The sequence below is a fragment of the Aptenodytes patagonicus genome, chromosome 5 (genome assembly GCF_965638725.1).
Source record: "Aptenodytes patagonicus chromosome 5, bAptPat1.pri.cur, whole genome shotgun sequence".
NCBI classification, from domain to species: domain Eukaryota; kingdom Metazoa; phylum Chordata; class Aves; order Sphenisciformes; family Spheniscidae; genus Aptenodytes; species Aptenodytes patagonicus.
The window spans coordinates 75738363-75762349 of record NC_134953.1 but is presented as its reverse complement, the minus strand read 5'-3'; the positions used below and the strand labels follow the sequence as shown (position 1 = coordinate 75762349).

Sequence of the window (23987 nt, the reverse complement as noted above, 5' to 3'; positions counted from 1 at the left end):
AACTTGGAAAGATCGGATTTTACTTATAGGATCAGACTCGGAAAACAAAGCAGAGCAAATGTTATCTTTTCCATTATTGTAAAAACCAACTCCAAGTGGCCTTTTGTCTTAAAGTAGAATGTACCCATCACCTCAAGTTAAATTAGTTTGATTTACCAGCTGAGGTATTTCCTGTTGCCTGCAAATGCTGATAGCGAAGGTAGAGATCTGTTTGTCATACAGTATTTCCAGTATACTCTGGAAATAAAAACAGTATTTTTGTTTGACAGTACATTAGTTAGATTCAGCAGCATCGAAAGCATGTTTAAAATAAATCACGCATTTGTTCAGAGGTTGGCTGAAGTTCTGATAACGTGGAATGCAAGATCTGAAAATCTTTAAGTGAAGGCTTGCTTTGGGGGAGGAGGTCGGGGTTTGTTTTGTTTTTAACCTGCCCTGTGCTAGATGCTGCTAAATTACACATTCCTTACTTGCTGGGAGGAGTGTAAACTTCCCCTAGCAAATTCCTTGGAGGGCTCATGCATTAAACATACTTGTGGAGTTATCCTGGTTCTCATAAATATGCAACATACATGTATGCATTAATTTAACTCGCTTTGATGCTTGTGTAGAATATACAGACAACAAGCGTTCGCAAATTTAAACATGGGAGGGGTGGCTGATGCGGGGGGAGGGCACGGCAGGGGCATGTGTTCCTCCTGTAACGTGCAGGCTTTTCTGTAAAGATCAGTAAGGTTTGGGGGCTTTTTCTTCCCTGTAAACTGAAAAAAAAATAGGTGGACGGGAAATGTATGGGATTATGTATTCTGAAGAAACTTTGCAAAACTAAATCAGTAATTTAGCACTGTCATGTTAAGGCTGAAATCTGGTAAATACAAGGTCGTATTGTGAAATGCTGTAATCGTATCTGTGATCTTCAAGGAATTTGTTTGTATTTTACTTTGTTAATCCCTGTTGGGTTGATATCTCAATTTGTTGAGACTGTGAAGACATTTTCTTCAAGTAAGAACCCCAAAAGTTCCAATCTTTCTCAAGTATTTCTTAGAAATGTCTTTTATCACAATTCATATTGGCCGTGCTTTATCATAGGAAATAGAATACGGGTGCATGTAATAGCCACAAGTGTTTATATTGAACTTGGCATGAAAAATGCAAGCCCTTTTTTGTTTGTTTTATTTGATCAAATATTCCTGGGGAAGTGAGTGCATGCGTGCATTTCTGTACTGATCTGGGTCTCAGCTGAAAGCCAGGAACTACTGAACTCTTCCAGTAGCCTTCTCTTCAACTTTGGGTGTCTTCACTGCTTCAGTTTCCGAGTTTTTAGAAAGGAGGTAGTTGCTTTCTCATGGAGCTGCTTGTTCTGTTATGAGAAAGAATTGTTGTTTGCGGAGGCATTTGGAAATTCTGGAGATTTGCACCAGAAAAATGTGTATCGAAAAACGTAAAAATTATTTTAAGATGAAAATCACTCCTTGGGTAGATTATCAAGTCGTAAATTAATGGAGGATTCTTTTATTATACCTGTCAGTTGAATTTCCCTGAGCTGCTTCAGGCACGCAGCCACAGTTGAAATAGCTAAAGGGGGAGCAGGGGCATATAAGATTAATCTCGTGTGAATACTTAGGATTGAATACATGTGAATACATGGAATCAGAGTTCCTGGCAATGGATTCACTATTGTTTTCGTTGACATCCTCATCCTCAATAGCTTTAAGATGTTATGCCTGATACAGATGTTTAACATGTGTTATGTGAAATGAAGGCAGGAAAATCAAGGACTCATCTTTATTTTTATAATTTTGAGTAGCGCCACTGAGGCTGTAATAATTCGACAGACTTTTTCCCCACTGTTTAATCAGTGTTACTTGGCAACAATTTCATAATAAAAAAATGTTTTCCTTTGAGAGCAAACCTGATATTAAAATGCCTGTTAGTTCCTGTGGAGCAGGCTAATTTTAATAGCCAGATACTTAGTAGTGATGTATCTCAGGTTCCTGAGCTGACCCCCTTAAAAGTCATAAAATGATGGGCAAAATTATTTAAGTCCAATATTGAAGTACTTTCTGAAGAGATCCTGTAAGTTGTAAAAATGGGACAGGAAAAGACTCTGAAACAGTCACCTGATAATGTATTTCTACATCCCTGTCTTTGCAGTGCATCCTGAATTCAGGATAATTCTTCTGCATCACAATGGTTTTGTATTTTAGGACTATGAAGATCTGGACAATGAGGGTGATGAAAACCTGGTTCATTTTGCCTATTTTTCTACATACTTACTGTATTTCCCGGTGTGTCCATTTTAACAGCCTTACCCAAGGCTAGGTCAGGGAAAAATGTTTTGTTTTATGCTCAGGCATCCAGAGATCTGGGGACAGCCTTGAGATTCAGCTGTGATAAAGGGGCCACTTTCTGGGTGCGGTTTAAACGTGCTGATCTGCTGCACCGGAGCCATGGTCAGAGGGGGCCTGGAGGTCTTGTGCCGACAGCAGGCAAGAAGGGAATTCAAGGTTTGTTATTTGACAGCTGGAGTTAGTGAGTTTTTTGTTACCTGGTCGTTTGTTTGATTCCATTTTGTTTGTGTCTTCCTCTAAAAGTGCATTTGTTAAAATAAGTTTCCATTTAGTGCCAGTCAAATGTCCACTTAGGTTGTTTTCTGAGACTTCAGGATCTCAGATATAGTGAAAATAAGGTCAGCTCCTTTTTCCACTGTGGTTTTTAGGGCTGAGCTCTCAGTGTCAGCTTGACCAGCTGCTCTAAAACTGACAAGACAGGCTAGTTTGAATTTTGAAGCACCCTGCAGCATGGGCTTAATAATCCAAATTAGATAATTGGATTATTATTTTAGTATGAGTTTAGGACTGCATGGGATAAGAGGCTCAAGAATAAAGAGTTTGTTACTTCTGTGAGATTAAACTTTTGAGTAAGACTGCAGTCTTCACTACCATTAATATTGGATCTGTGCACTGCCGGACCACTTGGCCATACAAATTCGATGTTTCTGGTGAGCTGACCAGAATATGTGGTGCAGAATTTAGGCTGGGAAATAAAGGACATGTTGCTTGTTTGCCAGGCTGCATTGCATCTGCCCTCTGCTCGTTTACCGTGGTACGGTGGGAAGCCTACGCTGCTGCACGTGGGTATGTTTGGTACTTCTGGTAGGCCAAAGGCCTTCGTTTTGAAGAAAAATAGTTGCTGCTCTAGAAAAAGCTTTCAAAGATAAAACAAAGCACCCTGTCTGTGCCTCTGCCAAGGTGTAGACCGGTGCTCAACACTGCAAGGGTATTTTGCTGGTTTTGCCTCTCCACTTTCTGAACACCTTTGCTTGGCAGAAGTAATGGATATCTAACTATGGCAGCAGACTTACAAGTGGCAATGCAAGTATACGCAGGGTTTTTGAACCAGGGGTGGCGTGAACTACCTGCAGTGAGATGGCTTGAGAGGAGCGGTGCTGTGGCTGTGTTGCTGCCCAGTCTGTCTGGGGATGAAGAAGAGGAGATGGAAGTAGTGGAGATGCTTAATCTTTCTGGAGATGGAGAAGTCTGAGTTGAGACTTCAGATAAGAGGAGTGGTAACTTGGTGGCAAAGGATCTTGTTCCAAATGTGAGAAGGTAAACCCTAAAGCCTACAATGTGGGAGAGGTTTGGTCAAAGTCTGGGCTGAGCTTATCCAGCTTCATGAGTCAACGAATGAGAGGGTGTCTTTCAGGAAAGATTGTCTTTGTCACTTGGAATCTGACACCCTAAGTCCCGTAGCCAGCCAGTTCAGTATTGGGAGCTGACAGACCAGAGTAGTTTGGGAAACAACTTTTGCCATTTGGGAAGGTGTTTGACTTTACAGTTTTGGTGTGACACATACGCTACACTTTGCTCACACAGGCTTCCCCAGCTGTCAGGGTTTCAGTGGGGCTGTAGATCTTTCCTGGTCTTACGTTACCAAGAAACGGTATTTACTTTTGTACTACACATTTTTGTGGGCCACTGTGGACATTTTAAGATACCGTCTCTAGATCTGGGTAGGTGCGTAATACTCAAGTTTTCCACAACTCTTGTTTGGCTTCAACCTCACATATGCAGGGCAGCTCTCTTGTTATGCTGAGCCCATCAAGATCAAGAGGATCACTTTCACCCTGTTACTGTTTGTTCCTTGATGATTTTTGGCTTACAAGGTCATGCGCAGACAACGTTACCAGTCCAACCAGGACCTGCAGAGTGGCAGTGGAAAATGAGTTTGGCCACCTGCAGACCTCTCTGTCAGGCTTAAGGTTGACTGCTGCTTTTTATCACAATCTTCTTTCACGGTGCTTTGCATACTACTTGTAAGAGTGAGAGAAAGGGCCCACATCAGAAGATCGAGAACGGGAAGCCCAGATGAACTACTGCTTCCACCAGTGCTCCGTGCCAGTGAGGTCTCAGAGTCAAGTTGTGAATGACGCTGTGGCAGACGTACTCCAGGAACACCCTGTATTTGTTGCTTGGAAAGCAGCAGTCCCTCATCACATGCATCTCTTGATCCTGGGTATTTTCCAAAGCTTGCCCACAGCCTGTGGTAGCTCCACTGGCTCACCAGGGTGGTTTCACAGGCTGCTGTTACTCCCTTCCCCACAGCCCTGTCCAGGCTGCCGGACCACTGGACTGATTCAGAAGTGAAGCACACAATAGACCTTATAAAGCCTTAAAGATACTGACAGCATGCTCCACAGAAATTGTAATCGTTCAATGTCTTTCTCAGATGATGCCATGTCTACTGAAAGCTGCAACTCCCATGTAGCTAATACACTAAAATCATAGAATCATAGAATAGTTTGGGATGGAAGGGACCTCTAAATGTCATCTCGTCCAACCCCCCTGCCGTGGGCAGGGACATCTTCAACTGGATCAGGTTGCTCAGAGCCCCGTCCAGCCTGACCTGGAATGTTTCCAGAGATGGGGCATCCACCACCTCTCTGGGCAACCTGTGCCAGCGCTTCACCACCCTCAGCATAAAAAATTTCTTCCTTATATCTAGTCTAAATCTACCCCCCTTGAGTTTAAAGCCGTTCCCCCTTGTCCGGTCGCAACAGGATGACAGTCGCAGCGACAGGATGACAGTCGCAGCAAAATGACACTGATGTCTTCATTGCCTTGACTGATTGATGGACACTGCATTGCCATGTCTTTAAAAAACAAACCAACAGCCATCCCAGCCTCCATTTCTTAAAGAGCCCTCACAACCCTCTTCCCCCTCTTCTCTTCGTTAGCGCTTTGAAGCATCTGCGCTTGGATAAAATCCAGCCTTTTTTAATGTGGCTTTTTCATCTTGCTTGCTCTGGACTGCAGTCTTTGTGGGTTGTTTTCAGCCAGCTCAGGATTTGCTGGTCATTGGATTTGGCAATCGTTTCAAGTTCTGCCCACCAGAACTGCCAGAGGAAGTCATGTGTCGGCCAGAGGAGCCTGTTTGTGCAGAGCCTGCTGTCCTGCAGGAGCGTGGCTTGATGCGTGTCTACCCTTAAAGAGGCAGCAGTGACTCCTCATGACTTGGAAAGTGCTGTAAAAACCCTCAGTATTTTCCGTTTTTAGAAACGGGACTGTTTGCTGTGCCCAGAAAGTGAGACCTGCTCTCAGTTTCAGAGAGCTGCGTGGAGCGGTGTCTGAAGCCATGCCAAGGCCCACCACAGAAGGCTAAAGGGTTCAAAAGGAAAAATGTCAGAATGACTTTTCTGATCACTCAAATCTTTCGGTTTTGCTGACTGCTATTTAAAATGACCGGTTGGAAGCTAAAAATTGGAATCTCTTGTTTTCCTCTGCTGCAAGCGCCCGCAGGTACTGATGTGCTGTTGCAGGATTGTAGAGAGAAATGGGGCTGCTGCTGCTGTCTTTACTAGATGGACTCGTTCCTCCTTCTCCATCTCTCACGTGTGTGTAAGCACGCTGCGCACATGCGCTCACACATTCTTTCAGGCAGATGCATGTGTTTTGATTTTGATCATAAACTGTGATTCACATTCTTGGTCTCCAGTTCCCTCCTCAAAGCTTCTATCTGACATGCCTTGGAGTATTTATAAATTACTGCTTTGTCTACAGTTACTTTCCCCAAGAAAAGATAATTAAGGAAGTGATGACATTTCCAGGAGTCTGTTTATATCACAAGCTTGATGGGCGGGTTCCAATCTAGCTTTGGGCTTGTACGTGTGTGTGTGTGTGTGTAGGAGATGTTGGAGCAACGCTTGTCATGAGTGGTTGTGTTTATGTTGTTCACTGGAGTGTCTGTTTGAACCAAAAGCTGGAATTAATGAAATCGTTCTCCTCCAACCTCCCAGCATCGGGGAAAATTTCCAACGTAAATTGTGTGGAGCTTGCTGTGCCTGACAGCCATGCTCCTGTATCAGCTGAAAAAGTAAAACCTTGCAGTGGGAATATATGAGAAGAGGAACAAACGTTTTAATTGTGGGTTTTTTTTTTTTAATGTGGATCATGCTTTTGATAACACTTATCATATACTCAAGTTTGTGTTTCTCTAGAAGAGTCTCTTATTTTCCCTGTGAAACATAAACAGAGTACTTCTACAGCAGTAAAACTTGTTATTTAAAGGAGAAGATGCGAAAATAGCACCACCGTGAGGTACAAACATCTGAAACTTAAATTGCTTGTAAAAGTTTGAAGGAATTATAAGTAATTTATAGCTGATAGTGTCTCTTTAACAATTGCCATGGCAATTTATAATACAGAAATATTTTTATTATGATTGGAGCTCATGCCGTATGTGATAAACATGACGGTGGCAGTAGTTAGTATCTCTAGATGAGAGGTAATATTTGGTGATGACCCAAATCTCATCAGGGAGGGAAAAGTATTAAAATCTGTTACCTTTCCGGAGACAACCGGCATTCTCTAACCCTGATGACTGGTTGAAGTCTGGCTTACTCTTCTGTCATCACCCAAGGAAGCAGAGTCCTCATTTCTTCCGCAGGGACACGATCTGCTAGTGCATGTGAATACGTAAGTGAAGTTTTGAGGCCTGTTGGGAAGTGTGACTATGTATGACATTAGTTTTGCAGAGAAGCGCAGCGGCACTTGCTTTGTAGATATCTTTTCAAAATAGACCATTGGAACATGCCTTCTTTCCTCCACTAATTGGGTTTCGAGTGATAATTGCAGTGAGGCAAGTTGGGCACTGAAAATGCACCTGAAGCTACATGGAAAAATATTGCATGCAAGGAGCAGCAGTCCGTTCTTGCACTGTTAGCTGGAAAGCAAGCCAGTATTTTCTTCAGTAAATCTGTTTTCAAACAAGAATTAGCAAGACAGTGCAGATAAGAAGTGCATGGAATGGCATCGTTGTGCAAGAAAATACTTGCATGACAGCCTCAGTAATGTCTTCTGGAGGATTTTATCAGTTTTCATGGCTTTGATTCTGCAAGTGTATACAGATGTGAGTAGTCTTACTTATGTGGATAGGCCTGATTAAATAGAAAATTTGATTCCTTAGGGGTTTGGCGTGTTTGGTTTTTTTCCATATAGTCAGTATCATAAATTCATTCTTTGAAATATTGCCGAAATACTGTTTTGTTTGTATGGAGAGTAAAAGTTCTGATTATTTTTTGAAGTTTGAAAATAGAAGAAATTTGGGAAAAATGAAGACCTGCCCCAGAGGAGCAGAGAGACAATGTATTGGTTATAGTTACTTTTAATCTTCTGAAAGCAGTTTCCTTTCTATTTAATTTCTAATACCGTTTGTGAGCATATGTATTACAGACACACGCTTGCACCAACTCTTACTCAGGCTGGTGGGTTACTGACAATAAACAAAGCTGTTTCCTAAATCTGGTGCTGCTGCTTAGGTTTTCAGGTTTTTTATGACTCATGCACACACGCTGTTCTTCACCCTGGCTTGGAAAGCAAGAATTTAGTTTTACATGTCCAATAAAAATGTGAACTCCACATTTTAGACTTCCCTGTGTGACTGTGCCTCTCTAAAAGACACCTGTAGAACGATGTTTCTTTTTTCTAGTCATCTGGATCTATGTGTGGTCTGGCTGCAAAACCTTTCAGGAGCAAATTGTTTCATATGTGGGGGCTTTCAAATGGCATAACCCTTTGTCCTGCAGTCTTTCCATCAGCTATTTCATGTTTGCTTGTAATCTTTTCTTGCTTTGTGAAGCCTCATTGTCTCAGCCCTTTCCCCTTCCGCACCTGCAGCTTTTGAAGCAGTGGAAAGTAGGGTGTTCATCTGTTCAGGATTTACCCTGAGATTTGGAAATTCTGAATCCAGATTCCAGTTTTGCCATGATGTTCTTTTGACACCGTGTGCTATGTTACATCTGCATGGTGTTTTGCAGTTGAGATGAACTATGAACTTGCTGTGTCTACCGTCAGAGCCTGGTAGAGATGAGATAGTGCTAACGCTGATCTCTGAACCAATGGTTAGTATCATCCTAATGATATGTGGTATGGTATGACTAATGAGGCCTGTTGAGAGGCAAGATGTATCAGTACTGTAATGGTACATTAATGCAGCTATGCAATTTCTGGTTGGGTGGCTAGCACCTATCTAACTTGTTGAAAATATAGGCAGTGGAAACTTGTGTTTACGTGGAAAAGCCTGTGTAGATTTGCTCAGGATGCCTGAAATGCATTTAAGGAAAATGGTCCTGGCAGAAGTTTGTCATCTGTCTTTTATCTGTCAGTTTAAGAAGCATTTTCTTTGGGAGAGGAGCCGCTTTTTAGTATGTACTCATATATCCTCCAACATAGTAGCGATCCCTTCCTCCCTCTCCCCGCTTTTGTTTTTTCAGGGCATGGGGCACTATGTTACACAACTATCTGGTAATAGTTTAGGGATGGGAGAAGGGAAGAGGGGTATAAAATTAAACTTACTCTGCAGCCCAGCTGATTCACCAAAGAAAAGCTTAGATCTGCAATATATGTACAAGTGCAGACTAGAATATTGTCTGGGAAAATGTTTCCTACCAACTCTCCTTAGTTGGTAGGAGACAACTAAGTCTCCTACCTCAGTTGTTGAAGTAAAACTTAGTCTGACATGATACCATTTTGTGAATAGGCCACTTAACAACAGTAGGGGAGATGCGGTACTTGCGCCTTACAGGAATGGATCCTGTGCCCTTAAACAGATCTAAAACCAACAAGAAATTTTCCCACAAAATGTATAAAAGGAGGACTTTCCCCTTAGGATTCGTTATACGGCATGTGAACAGTATTGACATCTACTGATTTATGCAAAGTTGAGCGAAACGTCGTGTTTTTAGGTCTCAAGCGCTGGGAAGACTGACTGCTTTGTGGAAGGGCAGATGGCACAAATGGTTTCACTTAATCTTTGGGAGGCTGAGCGTCTAGTTCGGGTCACAGGAGGAATGGGCGAAGTGGTCCCAGCCTTGCACTGCTGGGCACGGGCTTTCCATTGCACGAACCGTGGAGCCTCGCGGGGCTGGTCGCTGTGGCAGCCCTTGCTCTGCGGGCGCCCAAAGCGGTGATAGCGTGTGAAGATTAGATTTGGTTGGCAGAGCTGAGCAGAGGTGCCTGTGCAGGGACTGTCTGCTTTCTTTGCTGCAGCCAGAAGTTTTTGAAAAATCTTCTTATTTTTCAGGAGAACTCTGGTTCTCTCAACTAATCTAGTTGCATGAGATAACACTGAAGACAAAAACCAGATTGAAATATATATGCACAGGGAAAGCTGGATCTTGTATTATTCAGGTAAACGAAGTTCAAATAGGCAGTTTACATGCGTGTATGATCTCTACGTAAAATTTATCAGTAAACTCTTTGGGTTATACTTTTAAGATCATTGTCACAGAAGTAGCTCTATCGGTGTAAGTATGACTTATGCTAATACAGTTATTACCCTTTGTGTTCTGAAATAGCTCTCCTTATATAAAGCCTCAAGTTTTTTCACTTTTATTATTCTCACACTGTGAAAGTAATACCACTTTCTAGTGCAAATAGGACTTCAATAACTGTCCTGCCTGTTTGCCAAGTTATTTGTATCAGGAATATCTTTGGTCCTAATTTTTTGATTACCTAGGTATTTGCATAAATGATTAGCATCTAACATAATGTGATCAGATTTGGCAGCTCCAGCTTAAAATAACAACTTTGGAACAGTAGAAATTAACTGGCTACATTTTTGTCTGAAGATAAATTATGTGACTGAGCTGTGGGCAGAAACGGTCCAACATTTTCATGAAGTTAGTTAGAAGCACTGTTTTGTAACGTCTTCTTGTGTCAGAACTTGCTGACGCCGTGCGAGCTGTGGTGCTTTCTGAACAGGCACTTCAGTCACTGCGTTTCCAGTAAAAACTTACCAGCACGGTTGCCTACTCTTACACTTTTGAGGAGAAAGTATCAGTGGTGCAGTAAAACATCAGTTATGAACCAGATACAAATGACAGTGCTGCCAGGTACTGAGCAGTATGTTTAGTGCCATACAGCATGCCACCGTACTATACTGTACTCATCTTACACATGATGTATTTGATAATGTTATAGTGCTAAATTTTACTTGTAATTTGCTTTTTTAGTCCGTTGTCTGGAGCAGCTGAATTACGTATCCATATGAGGAGCTGTAAACATGCTGTAATTCCATCCTGTTGCGCAGATCCTCAGCTTGGTCATTTAATATTTAGGGCTAGAAGGGTACCAGAACTTAGACTGGAGGGAGAACTACAGATAATATTTGAATATGCTGCAAGCCCTTAGGCTTTTGTTCTAACGGACTCTCTTTCATCAGGCTGTCGGATACAACTACCCTGTCAGTGGATGGGCAGGTCAGTTTTCAAGCTGGTTCTGAGGGTAAACCTTAGATCTTCATTACAGAGGGTATGTCCATTTGAGTACATTGCTTTGCTCTGAGCGTACCAGGTGCCAAATGCAGGGGTGATGCTCCATCCTCACTGAAGGCGAAGGGAGCTTTGCTTAGTTCTCCCCTTGAACACACGCGTTGGGGCTGCCATTTCTCCTCTGAATCATTAATAATGCATCTTCATGTTAAAGCGGCCTTCTGGGAACATCGTGCATACTTCAAAATAGTTGGATGTTGGCACGCGCATGTGGTGCAGGACTCAAATGTCTTGATTTGTAAGCTCTTTGGGGAGGGAACTATCTGTGTCTAGCACAGCGCACCCTGACCTTTAGCCCCTGATGCAGAACAAATAGGAAAAAAAAAAGGGGGGGATATTTCAAACACCTTTCGGTCAAACGTTTCCAACAGTACTTCTTAATGAAGAGTGTGCAATGGGCTGTAGATCATAGTTGGGTAGTCCTTACAAACCTTTCTGTTCTCTTGCCTTCTTTTCGGTGAAGCCCAGTTTTCCAGTCTGGGTGGTGGATCATAAGGGTCAGCAGATTGTGCAATAGTATTCTTTTTTTATAAGGTAACATATGGGACCACATCAGTCTCTGGCTTAATGCCAGTGGCGTCAGTGGCATTATGCCAGGGGCGAATCTTTCCCATGATTTTCACAGTTGAGCTATAACTGCTGTTTAGTTAATCTGATTCTCTCTGTAGAGTGTGGGTGAGAAGGTCCAGGCAATGCCAATCCATTTGCAACCATATATTTAGGATAAAATAAGCAAAAGGTTGATTTTTAGAATTAGTTTAGCGTGTTACCTGAGCCTTGGAAATAAATTTCAGTCCTCCACACACCTGGGAAATGCTACCACAGCCACCAGGCACTCAGACCTCTTCCCTGAAGACTGAGTGAAAGAAAGAAAAGGGCTTTCCCTCCCCACGTGTGCCTCATGCATCGCAGCCCCCCTGCTCTCTCCCGCAAGGGCCTTGCCCTGCCCCAGCAGCATCCTTTAGCGCTGGCCTGGCAGAGAGAAGAAAGCGTGGTGCGTCTCTGGCGAGGGCTGTGAGGGTGGCATAGCTTCGAGTTCTGCAGGAGAAGAAGTAACTGTGTGTGGGTATGAGTGCTTGTTTTTAATGGCATTGCAATTTTCCTGGAGATATTTATTTCTCTGATGCTGTTCTGAAGATCTTCTGTCTCATTGCTGGGGTGAGTTTTCAAAAAAATAGGTGCTTGCCATGTACAAATAAAAGTGTCTGCGTTGGAGAACCTTCCCAGAAGGGAAGTGGTGGGGTCTCACATGCTTATAGGAACTTGCTTATATAATCATTTGATTTAAGAATGCAAATATGTAAACCTTTGAGCAAAATTACCTTCAAGCAGTAACACCATGTGAAGATATTTTGCGTTTCTTGGAAAAAATCAACAAACTCTCTCTCGGAAAACTGTTGGCTTCCGAAAGCGGGACATTGCAATCTACTATAGCTGGCTTGGTATCAAATCTGTAACACAATATTCAATGTACATAGCAAAAATATGAGGGGGGGGAAGTGTTCCATTTTGAATTCACAGTCCCTGCCTAAAGAATACACTTTTTCTTTACTTTCATCTTAAAAAGAAGAAAATTGGCCTGGAGACCCTTCCCAAAGCAATTGATAAACACTTTTGAAAAGCGGTGCAGTACTAGATCCCACCACTTGAGGTGGATTCATGCATTAATCCTTGACTGAATTCTTTTATAGCCAATGTATCGACATTATATTTTTCAAGTGAATTTCAGTAGAAATTCTAAACCTCTTATGTTGGATAATATACACTAATGAAGTGTAAAGATAAGTTTCCTCATATTAGTTTCTTTGTTGCAAATACCAGAATAATTTATGTCCTGTAAATATTAACAAAAAGAGTGAAAACACTTATAGAGGGCAGTGATAGGTATAAATTTTCAAATTTTTGTTTGAAATTTTGCCTGCTTCGTACTCATTAACTTAATCTTTGCAGCTGAGTAATGAGTTATGATGTGATAAATCCATCTTTAGTGCATCACTTGTAAGTCAGAAAATGTGTTTATATGACCTGAGAGTTAAAATTCATTTTTCTCTTCTCTCTTAGAGAACAGCTGTCCTAGCCTGGGCAGTGTAATTCAGTACAACGCAGCATATTTTGTCCCGGTTTATGAGCACAAATTCGTAATGGCTGTTTTGGAAAATGTGCTATGAATTTATCTAAAGGCCTTCACACTGGAATAGTTAATTCAACTTTACAAATCCTTGGCACTTGACTTTCATCTTTTTAGAACAAAACACAGAGTCTGCGATTTGATGCCTTGAAGTCAGCAAAACAAAATGGTACTTTAACAGCAGTGTTTACTTTGATCAGTTTTCAGCATTTGTGCCCTTGCCTTTCACGTAGTACAAATTGCTTTACCAGAGTAACGGGGCAGGAGCCCGTAGACTGTTTTTGTAGTTGGTTTCTGTGGTGATACTCAGCCTTCCATGAAACTGTGATCGCCAGGGACAGAGAAGCCTCTGCAACCGCCTTAACCTTGCTGCTGCTAGAGACCTTAAAGGAACTCTTTGCAGGCTGCGCAGGCAGTAGTGCCCCGCGTGAATATGTGCAAATGTAGCTGGCTAAGTAATGCCAGCATAAGTTTGATAGACATGGCACCTATGAAATGCGGTATCTTTTTAAAGTCTTTATTTTATTTTATTTTTTTACGGGTTTTATAACATATATTGAAAAATGCATTCTAGGAAAAATGACAGAACTTTGGTGTGGTTCATGTCCTAGTTGCAGTTATATGCTTTGTTGTCGGTATGCTTTTTAAAAATGAATTTGTAGGTTTTGTTGTAAGATTTTTAGAATAGCTTTAATCTTTAATTTTCACCTATGACCAAGCTGTCGTATTCCTCACAAGTTAGTCATGTATTATTTGGAGGAGTGTGTGCCAAAGGAGGCCGCGAAGGGCAGACGTGAGTCTGGAAGAGGAGCTTGCTCTGACAAACAGCTGCTGAAGCCGAGTCTCGCCGAGAGGACCATTGCTGAGACACATGTCCAGAAGGTCTGGCCTAACTGTTGATTGCACAATGAAAATGCTGGCCACGCAACAGCTCAGTGATCAAATGAGCCCTTCACTGGGAACGAGGGATGTGTTGGACCACATTGACTTATTTTCCTGTACTGTTGTTACGCTGCTGTCTGCTTGGTTAATGGGCTGTCCCTTAATATGTTTTAAAAATAACATGGGCAGAGCAATAGCAGCTGCTTGTTAAATGGACTAGGTGACCTAAAAGTGCTTTAGTCCATTTAATGATTCTGGTTTAGTTTTCTTTTGGTATTGTTTGACCAAACTGCTCATAGAGCTGTCTGAGATGCAGAAGACTTTGGCTGAGGTAACATGTTCCTGAGAAGTACAAAATGTGTGTGTTTTATAAGTTTGAACCTGTAAGAATGGATGGAGAATGTCTCTTTTTAGATACCTCATATTAGAAAAAAAAAAGCTTATATGGGAGTTTCAGAAAAATAATGAATTTTACCACAGAGTTCAGTGAGTTCAGAATTTCACACCATGTCTTCATATCTAGCTGTACAGTGCTGAACACGTGTAGGACTGGTTTCTGACGGGGTTTCTGGGCAATGCTTCACATAAATATTTAATAATATGGATTCTGCCAGTGAAAATACAAAAAGAAAAGGAAATTTTCTAGTTAGCTCTTCCGCTATTAATTAGAAACATTCTGTTTGGTGGTTTGAAGTGATCCAGTACCTTTCTATTAATTTGTGGAGTGTTTAGAAGGTGCTATGAACCGTCTAGACATTTGAGAAAGGATGTGCCTTGAAGAGCTCACGAGCTAAGACGAGACAGAAGGGCGGCTGGAGGAAGGGGAGCATCACTTAGGATTCAGCCGATATAAGGTTTAACTAGAGCCGCAGTGGGGGCACTGTAGCAGGAATTACTTTTTGGTGAGAGATATTGCTGTAGAGAGCAGGGATGAGGACCTTCCACTGCAGTGCTGTGGATGGAAGCAGCCATGCCAGAAGCTAGTGGAGTGGCAAGAAGGTGGGAGCATGGATATGACAGCAGAAAGCTTAACAAGGCAGAGCTAGAGAGCGTGACAGTGTCACGGTGGAGGTGCTGGTACAGCTGAAGCTTGGAACTTGTGCTTGTGTCAATGTCATAAGCTCGTAGCACCTTAGAGTCCTGTTAAGCCTTTCAATCTCTAAAGCAGGAGTGGAAGAGGCGTTTGGGTACCTCTGTTGCATAGTCAAAGTCCAGGCTCTTACCTGGATGCCACAGTTCAAACCACTACCTTCCACACAGAAACAGCTCTGACATCGCTGGTGAGGTGTTTTGACCATGGCTACCTTACTTGGGCTGAAAATACTGCGTGATAGCAAGGTAAAATCCATATGTTTGGCAGCTAGTTTGCTGGCAAAAAGTTCTTGAATGCTAGTAACTCCCCAGCAGTTTGCTTGAAAATCTTTCCAAGGACCAGGAAAAAGTCTCCCATAATAGATACCACTGCTGTGTATCATCAAGCGCAGACGATGATGGGGCAATCATAAATATTAGGGGGGGATGTAGTTACACTATGAGGAGACTTAATTTTGTACGACTCCCGAGTGGGAACGGTCACATGCAGGCTAGGCTACCCAGCTGCTCCTCAGCAGAATAGCTCTGAAGCAAAAGTGAATTACGAAAAATATGATGACCAGGATGGTCCTGAGCAGTTATTGAGCAGCGCTGTGGGTTTGGTTTTTTTTCAGTCTGGAAAACTGAGCTGGTGCTGAGGACTCCGTTATGCCAAGAAGTATAGTGACAGGGAATATATATGCCAAGGAATATAGTGACAGAGGCTGCTGCAGAAGCATGGTCACGTTAACTATATTCTTTCTCAAGCTTAGGGCTAGGAATATGAATTCCACATTATGTGTTTTGTTGCCGTCTTATTCATGAGCAAACTGAGCAGTGCAGTAATGCAAAATTACATTGATTCCGAAAATTTTCACAGGAACACTTAATTTACTTATGAAAAATTAATTGATTTTGTCTTAAAGTCCTGTAGCTTTTCTTAAGGATCAGTCTGCACTTTTCAGGCACAAATGTAGGAAAATTCCATTATGTGATATAACTTATCCTGCAATTCCAGCCAAAGGCATGGATAGATATATCACCACTTCTGAATACGGCTCAAACTTTGTTGATTATTTCCATACATATATGGAAATAATCGTATATGTGTATATTATCTACATATTTAATTTCCAAAGCCTAAAGGAATAGCAACTATGAAGTCTGATAGTAGATCCAGTTGCAGAGAGTCTCTGATTTTCTCACTAAGGTAGTATGATTGCTCTGTATGCCCTCTCATGTGACCAAACCAACAGGCAGAAATCTTCGTGAAGTCTAAAACATCTGTCTTGTCTGATAGATGTTGGCTTTGAATAAACTCGTCTGAGATCAGTTGAAACAGAGATACTTCTCGATTTCCTTATTACCCAAAGGACTTGGCCTAGCTATTTTTGAGATGAAGTTTTCAGTGTGTTATATTTCTTGTATCACTTCTGGTTTTAATAAATACCAGAGGTTTTAAATAGCGAAAAATTTTAAAATTACTAATAGGAGCCTCTTCTTTGCATTGGCTTGACATTCTAATAAAAACACAACCAGGGTGCAAACCCAAGCTGAGTGTCCCTGTTGGCCAGCGTGAGAGGATTGTTACTGTTTTCCTATTCTTGGTTATTTAAGTACATAAAGCAGTATTATAGCTCATTTAATCAATATTTATATTAGTCTTTACTTCCTTTGGGATCAGAAGAAACCAGTTATCATTGGGTGTGAAAATGTGGCTATGGATGCATATGATAAGAGTGAACGTGTTTAATATTTACTCCATTTAGTGTAGTAGAATTTCTCTGACACTTTGAAGTTTAGAGAGTTTAAAATTGAATGCACTTTATGCCATTTGGAGCTGAAAAAATATCAGAATAAAATCTGAACTCTCATTTGCCGGGTCAGGACTGCGAAAGATACAACTGGGCTACTTTGGTAAACTTAGATTACGGTATTTTTATTGCTTTGTAAGAAAACATAACCCCAGAACAAGGTAATTATATTTAATAGTTTAAACAGCTTATTACTAATTAGCTGTGATTACAGCTGAAAAACCACAAGAGTTAATGAAAGCTTTTTAATAGCCGTGAATTTAATAGCAGTTCTAAACACCTTTTTCTTTCCACTTTTGCCTCTCCGTTTCTAGACAGAACAACAAAGTGGGAGCCTTGTAAAACAAATAATTTTATCTTCTCTCTTATTTTCAGCTAACAGAATTATTTTGGCTCTATAGCCTGATACTGTAAAGCAGGTTTTATAGCTAAGATCGTGACTGTTTGGCATTTGAAGTTTCTGTCATCCTGTTAGCATTCAGAGCGCTAACACCCTGCGGTTTCCTCAAAGGAGGTATTTTATTCTTTTGAGGCAGAAAACGGAGAGAAACGCGGTCCCTAGAAGATGTGGTGGTCTGTGGTACCTAATGTTTTCTTTTGGAAATGCATAAATACAACTAGGGCTCCTGCCGGGAGAGGCCAAGCGGTGAGAAAGGTGGCTGCCTTTGGGTGGAAGGTGGCGGTGCCCAGCCCTCCTGCAGGCAGAGCTGGCGCTGCCCCCGGCTGCTGAAGGGAAGAGGTGCTCGTTTTTTAAAGCAGTTTTGGTTTTAGTACAAATACGGAATTACTCTTTTAATAGCAGTTCAGTTTTAGTCAAGCATAACAAAGATGAAGATAACGGGTGTCCTCGGTGCCCCCAGAGGTGTGCTTATGGGGTTTGACATCTGTTTCGCTGTGGGGACCGGAGACACGTTCATTCAGTGGGTTTTAGAATTCTGCATGTAATCCTCTGCGTACTGATTGGCGGGGCAAGTAACACAGCCGGTTGTTTGCCAGCTTCTCCCAAGTTCTTAGGCAGCAGAAAAAGGTGTCTCTGCTGTCCTCCAGGTGTCTGTCAGACCCGAGACCTAGCTTTGACTTTCACTTTGCAGTGATGGTGCACCTTCTGCTTTGGGTGGGAGAAAAAAATAAAGAAAAAAGAAAAAAAAACCAAGAAAAATAGCTTTTTCTTTTGGAAAGATTTTCAACAGTAATGGGTACTTAATATTCAGTTTGGTCTCTAGCTTTCATCTCGTTAGTTTGCCAGATTAATCTGCCTTTACTTTAATGGTAAACTAACTGATGCTTACCACTATATAAGAATAATGCAATAAACTATATGTGGTGGCTTCCATGTCTCAGATTTCCTTTCAAATTCTCTAGCAGGAGACAAAATTGATTCTGAATTACCCGTGTGCTCATTTCTGTCTGCCACCACTCAAATGAGTGGTTGTGGTCATGTTTGCTCCCTCTATACCTTTTCTAGAAGGAGCTGTGATTCTCTGTCAGGGAACCCACCTGCCACCCACTGTTGCGAGACATCAGCTTGCCTGCTTAGTCTGCGTGATAGATCATCTCTCGATTGCACACTAAAGCTTTTTTCCTATAAAGCAGGATGAACTATCAAGCCAAATGCTGACTGCTTAAGAAGCTTATTAGATACTGCAAAAGATACTATGACTTCAATTACAAGTTGTTACATGCTAAAAACCTGACAGGCTGTTCTCTGTCATGCGTTTGGTTAGAGTTTTGCCCCCCGTCGGCCCCTTTCTAGAAGGGCAGCACTGGGATACGAGGAGCTGGGCAGGAGGGGCTTCCAGCAACCACAAACTGGTCGCTTAAAAATCACCTCTAACAGGTTGCCTCACTTCTGTGATGTCCACTTTCCTGGGATCATTTTCCCCAGGTATCCTTTTAGTCCCTGAAGGCAGGCGTTCTCTTTCCCTAGTGTATGTTAAAATTTCTGTTGGAATTCCTTCCGTAAACTAGCGTAGTGCTTGCTTGTGTTTCTGGATTTGTTCCTCCTGTTTCTTGTTTGTGCAATTTTATTTGTTTTGCAGGTTAGATTTATGCCCTGATGGCATCAGCAGATGAGGTTTGTACTCTAAGCCAGCTTTGTAGGTTACCATCTAGAAAACAGAAATCAGGGTTTGCTTTGCAATTCTTTTTATCTCCTTGTTCTCCCAACTCTCAGCTTAGTGGTTTGACCTTTTGCATAAGCTATTTTTCATCAGCATTTGCCAAGGTTTTCTTAAACACTTTAGCAGTGCTTTGCAAGCATAGAGCACAAATGTTAACTATTTCATTCTTTATATTATCTGTGCTCTGTTGACTGAGTTTTTTTGGAAGTAGATTAGTCTGTAATCTTAGGTCAGGAGGTCTGAATGCTGGAAGCCATAATATATATAAAAATGACCTTTGATTCATTGTTTCAAATTCCACTTTTGTTTTGAAACTTAGAAGGGAGTATTCATGTATTTCTGTGTTTCTCTGTAGGTCACGTTACATTTGAATCCAATTTCATCAGTGCATATTCACCAGAAGCCTCTGGTGTTTCTTCTCAACTCTCCTTTGCCTCTGGTCTGGAAGCTAAAAACAGAAAGACTGGCACCTGGAATCCGAAGAGTTTTCTTTGTAAGTATACACGCTCCTCTGGCCTGCTCTGTATCATAGCTACTTGTCGCACAAGACATAGAGTTAATGGCATTCATTTGCAAAGTTTTTAAACATACGTTAAAAAAACCAAGTTAACAGGAGGTCAAGTTTCAGTGTAGGGCTCTGGGGAACAGTTAGGTGGCAGGGCAAAGCAGTTTGGAAAAAGTGCCCAATTACTTGTTATGTGAATTCAAGGAAAAGAAACCAAAATTGCTTTTTCAGAATCTGCATATCGTGTAGTTATTAACACTAGCAGCCATTCCAGTTCAAAAAGCTGTGAGGGTATAACAGATTGCCAGTCCTGATTAGAAGTTTAATAGGACCACAATGCAAAAAAACCTCAAAGCAATGGGAAATGCTATGGGTGGACTCTAGTTGTGTGGTCTGTGACCAAAACAAAAATCTGTATGTATTGAGCTCAATATGTACAATTATGGTTTATGTCTCTGATGGAGCTTGGTCTATTGAAATGACCGAGCTAAGCCCAGAATGAAGTCATTTTTATTTCTCAGAAAGACTGGAGCACTGCTTATAATGTAGGATCCAAATATTACCTAGTATTTGTAAATCATGTCCTTACAGTTTGCCAGGACATTTGAGTTTGCTATTTGTAGTGAAACAGACAAGTTGTTTGGATTAAATTTTTAATGCGTGACATCACGTCTAATCATGAGTCGTCTGTATTAAAGTTGCAGCTTTTACTATATTCAACTCTAATTGCAGAACTAAACTTGATTATTTTTAGCTGTATCCTTATAGGGTTTAATTTTGCTCCTCTAGCACAGCTGACAGTGGTAGGCAAGACTGCTTCTGCAGTACCAGATGGGAACTTAATCCTGTCCCTGTGCATCAGCAGGAGGGGAAGATGGACAGTGCTGCAGCATTAGTGCACTGGGAAGGAACACTGCTCTCTCAGTTGACCTGATACGGTGGTGACACCGTTAAGTGCACCAAGAGTCCTATCACTTGCTGGACACCAAAAGTTTTCTAGGATTGTTTTTCTTTTTCGTGTCATCAGGGTACAAGAGTAGGAGTACCTTTGATATTTTGAACTTTGAAGGACTCCATGCTGTTTCCAGTGCAATGTGTTACTGACTGGTGCAAAGAACATGGGCTTGTTTGTAGTCTAAGATATTCACAATCTCAGGTTTTCTCATTACTGTGTTAGAGACTCTTAACTGTTGTCGTCTTGTTGACCGTTCCTGGTATATGTCCTTACTGCAACCAGTAGAGTTCAGGTCTGCTCAGAAAGTGACTGAGGAACAAGATGATGAACAGCAGTATGATAAGATTCCTCACTCCTCTCCTGGCCAAAAGTAACAGCACCTTTCGTCAGTTAATCGAGTCTTGGACCTAACTTCAGTTTAGTCTTGATCTCCTCCTACAGTCACATCATCACTCCCATTCCATATCAGCTAGTTTGTGTTCAGCTATCTCTTCCTCCTCCTCCAGGCTTTTCCCTCTCCCCTCGCCTTGCCTCTGGGAGCGAAAAGGTGCTCTGCTGAGAGCTATCCATTTCTACTCAGCAGACTGTGCTGGTGTTCAGACTGTGATCGTGCTGGGCTTGCTTGGTTTGGCTCAGCGGGGCTTCAGCAGGCTGCATTAAGGCATAGGAACAATAGAAATGTGCCTAAGGCCTCGGCTGCCAAAACTGTGCGATTAGCTAAGTGTTTGCTTCAGAAAACTGTTTCAAGCTCTCCTGGTTACAAAAACAGGCTTGAAAACGTGAGCAGCAGCGCTCGCAATTTGCGCCAGACGAGAAGTCGTCTGACCTCAGGAAGTGCCACGGTAAACCTGGCCACTGGTGCTGCAGGAAGGGGTGGGCTGAGTCTCAGGTGGGGCAGGAGAACCTGGTAGACACAACAGGTTCAGTTCTCCGTTGGTGGGACTCAAATACCTCCTCTCAGTACTCCAGCCTCTCTTAGGCTTTGCTGGTCACAGTAAGGGCTGAAAATTGTGGTGCCGCACGCCACCCTTCCAGCACGCGCTTGCGGCGCTGGGGTAACACTGCTCCCCATAAGCTGTGCAGGTACGAGAGCGCGCCTTTCCATTGCAAGGAGTGAATTAGCTCTCAGCGTTGACATATCCCTAATCATGTTTAAACATCTGAATAGCTCTCCATAACAATTTTGGATCTCTTCAAGTGCCATATAATTTATGTGTTCTTCCTTCTACCACGTTAAGGTTTCTATTTTTCTTTTCTGTAAAGAGCTTCAAGAATGAGATTGCAGAACAGAAAACAGCAGGGTACCAATCCACTGTTACTTCTCCCAGTTTAGTCCCTGCAGTCCCTCTCACTCCAGAACTTCATTCTCTGTGTTCTCTCTCTAAGGCAGTATTTTTGCAGCAAACATAAGCTGACTTCAGTCTCTTATCAGGGGCTCATCAGCCTTCCCACTTTTCATGTACCAGTTTCTCAGTAGCTAGTGCGGCTTGGGATGATAGGCCGTGAGGTTACAGGCTGAACAACTTAAATTGTGGTGATCATCCATTGCTTTTCCACAGTTCCACTCTGCTCACAAGGACAAATGCATTGTTTTCCCAAAAGCTTTCTGAAAAAAGAGCACAGAACCACGCAGCACAGAAAACGTGGGAAGTCCCGAGTAAGACCTAGCAGCACCTGTGGGCGAGCGCAATATGCCAAAAAGAAATCGAGGGGCTCTAGTTTTGCAGCAGAGCTGTTTGCCTGCGTTGGGCCGTGCCAGGTTGCAATCCCTGGGCCAGCCTCTGGCCTAGAGGAGCCTGTCCCTTTGCAGAATCAAGAGTTCTTGTTTCAGGTGAGTCGTGGGGCAGATGGACATACTGCTTTTACTCTAGTAGCGGAGAGGCTCCCTGCCTCGTTGCCAGAGCCCTCAGTAAGTTTTAGAGAATTGGAGCTGCGATTTACACTCCTAGACTCAAGGGAGCTGAGTGCAGAGCTCGCTTCTTTGGCCCTTGTTTGAAAATACTTGGCTTATCCGTGTACTTCTGCAGCTCTGTCTTACTCATTCTCCTTAAATGTATAGCCAAGCCAGAAAACAGAATATTTTGAATCATAAAAGATTTCAAATTTAAAAAAACCTTTTTTAATGCCCATGAATTCTATGCTCAAAACAGAAATCTGTGTCACGCATACCATAGGAGTGTCATAACTATTGTGTCTGTCTCTATGGAAGCCTTGGGCAGGATAATCATTGACTTTCCAGCTTCTCCTTCCGACTTTTCATATAATACATTCATTCACAATTTTATTAATATACTGTATGTAAAGTATGAATTGCACTGTTTCATCAATTGATCCCTAGTTAGAAAGCTAAGTAGTGTAAAGAAGTTTAAATGGCAGCTTCTGGGACTTACTGCTGATAAAGACAACACCCTTAGAGCCGGGTCAAAGTTTGTAGTTAAAGGATCATGTAACTGTTAGTGAAGTCCTAGCTGTTTATTTCTTTTTATTACTAGCTATTATTTTTTCCCTGTAAAGGATCATAATAAAGTTCTTAAACTGTTGCAGGGAAGTGTGTTGGAATAAATAAATAAATAAAAATTACAAATTCATTGTATTAGAAGATCCAAGATTATTTCTAAGAAAGAAGATAACTCCAGGATATGAGCAGATAATGAATCAGAGCGCTCTGTAAAGTGCAGTTAGTACCATTGTACAGGTGGAGAAACTAAGGCACACGGAGCTTAAATGATGTTTATGTTGGAGCAGAGGGTAGAGTCAGGGTTCTCAGTGTCTTCATTAGGAAGATGGCCTGCTACCATCGCTCTGTGAATTCATTGTTTGAGTTTCCACTAAAGCTAACCCGCCCCAGATTGCTTTATTTAAAGGAAAGGATGAAAAGATTTAAAGCTTGTGTCAGCACATATCCAAAAGACCAGGAAAATACAGTACTATTGAGTTGGACTGGAGTTTAAGTTCTTATCATATAGTTCAAGCTTGGATTTTTGCCTTGGGCCTGGTCCTTCATTAGGCACAAGTTTAAAATGAATGGGGGAGAAAATCAGCCTTTGGATGTATGGTTATAGTATAGAGGGAAGCACAAAGTACCTTCCTGATAAACATTTTTAAGTATAAAAATGTAAATTTGGTGTATACATGTGGTTTTGCACTAATTTTTCTCATGTGATGCACATAGCTTCACTTAGCACAGTGACTTGTCACACGCTTTATCTTCATGGAGGCAGCTCTCAGTTTCACTTTCACAAAATGTCTACTGGTGGCTAAACCTCACAGCGGAATAAATTATCATTAAAATTAAATAGCATGCCCCAACCAAACCAAAGGTTGTGTTCTGTTAACATCAGGCTTTTTTTAAGGTCACGTTTGGAAGACTTTTTTCCAAACTCATGGCAGTGAATGGAAGCATAATGATGCTTACGTGAGCGACAGTACTTTGGAGAAAGCCATTCGAGACGGGGTACAGGTCCTAAAGGGAGTTGTTCTTACCGGTCTGTTGCCTTATTGTGTTGCCATTTTGCTTCTTGGGGCATCTTTTCCCATCTATAAACCAGAGAGAATAGTGAATAGTGAATTCACTAGTGACACTAGTGAAGTCCTAAGAAAAAATTTTGGCATCTTGATAAAAACCCGATACAAATTTCTGTGTGTTAGAGAAAAGTGAATATATGGTGACTACATAGTGTGGTG

At 41.8% G+C, this 23987-nt stretch overlaps 1 protein-coding gene across 6 annotated transcripts in view; it reads left to right on the top strand.

Annotated features, from left to right (window-relative positions):
- The window catches only part of TGFBR3 (transforming growth factor beta receptor 3), a 163302-nt gene that overhangs the window by 91349 nt on the left and 47966 nt on the right, over nt 1-23987 (top strand). For all 6 annotated transcript variants that reach the window (XM_076337720.1, XM_076337722.1, XM_076337723.1 and 3 more), the window contains exon 4: nt 19199-19336. In XM_076337720.1, coding sequence (XP_076193835.1) covers nt 19199-19336 — 138 coding nt within the window. The remainder of the gene's footprint in view (nt 1-19198; nt 19337-23987) is intronic.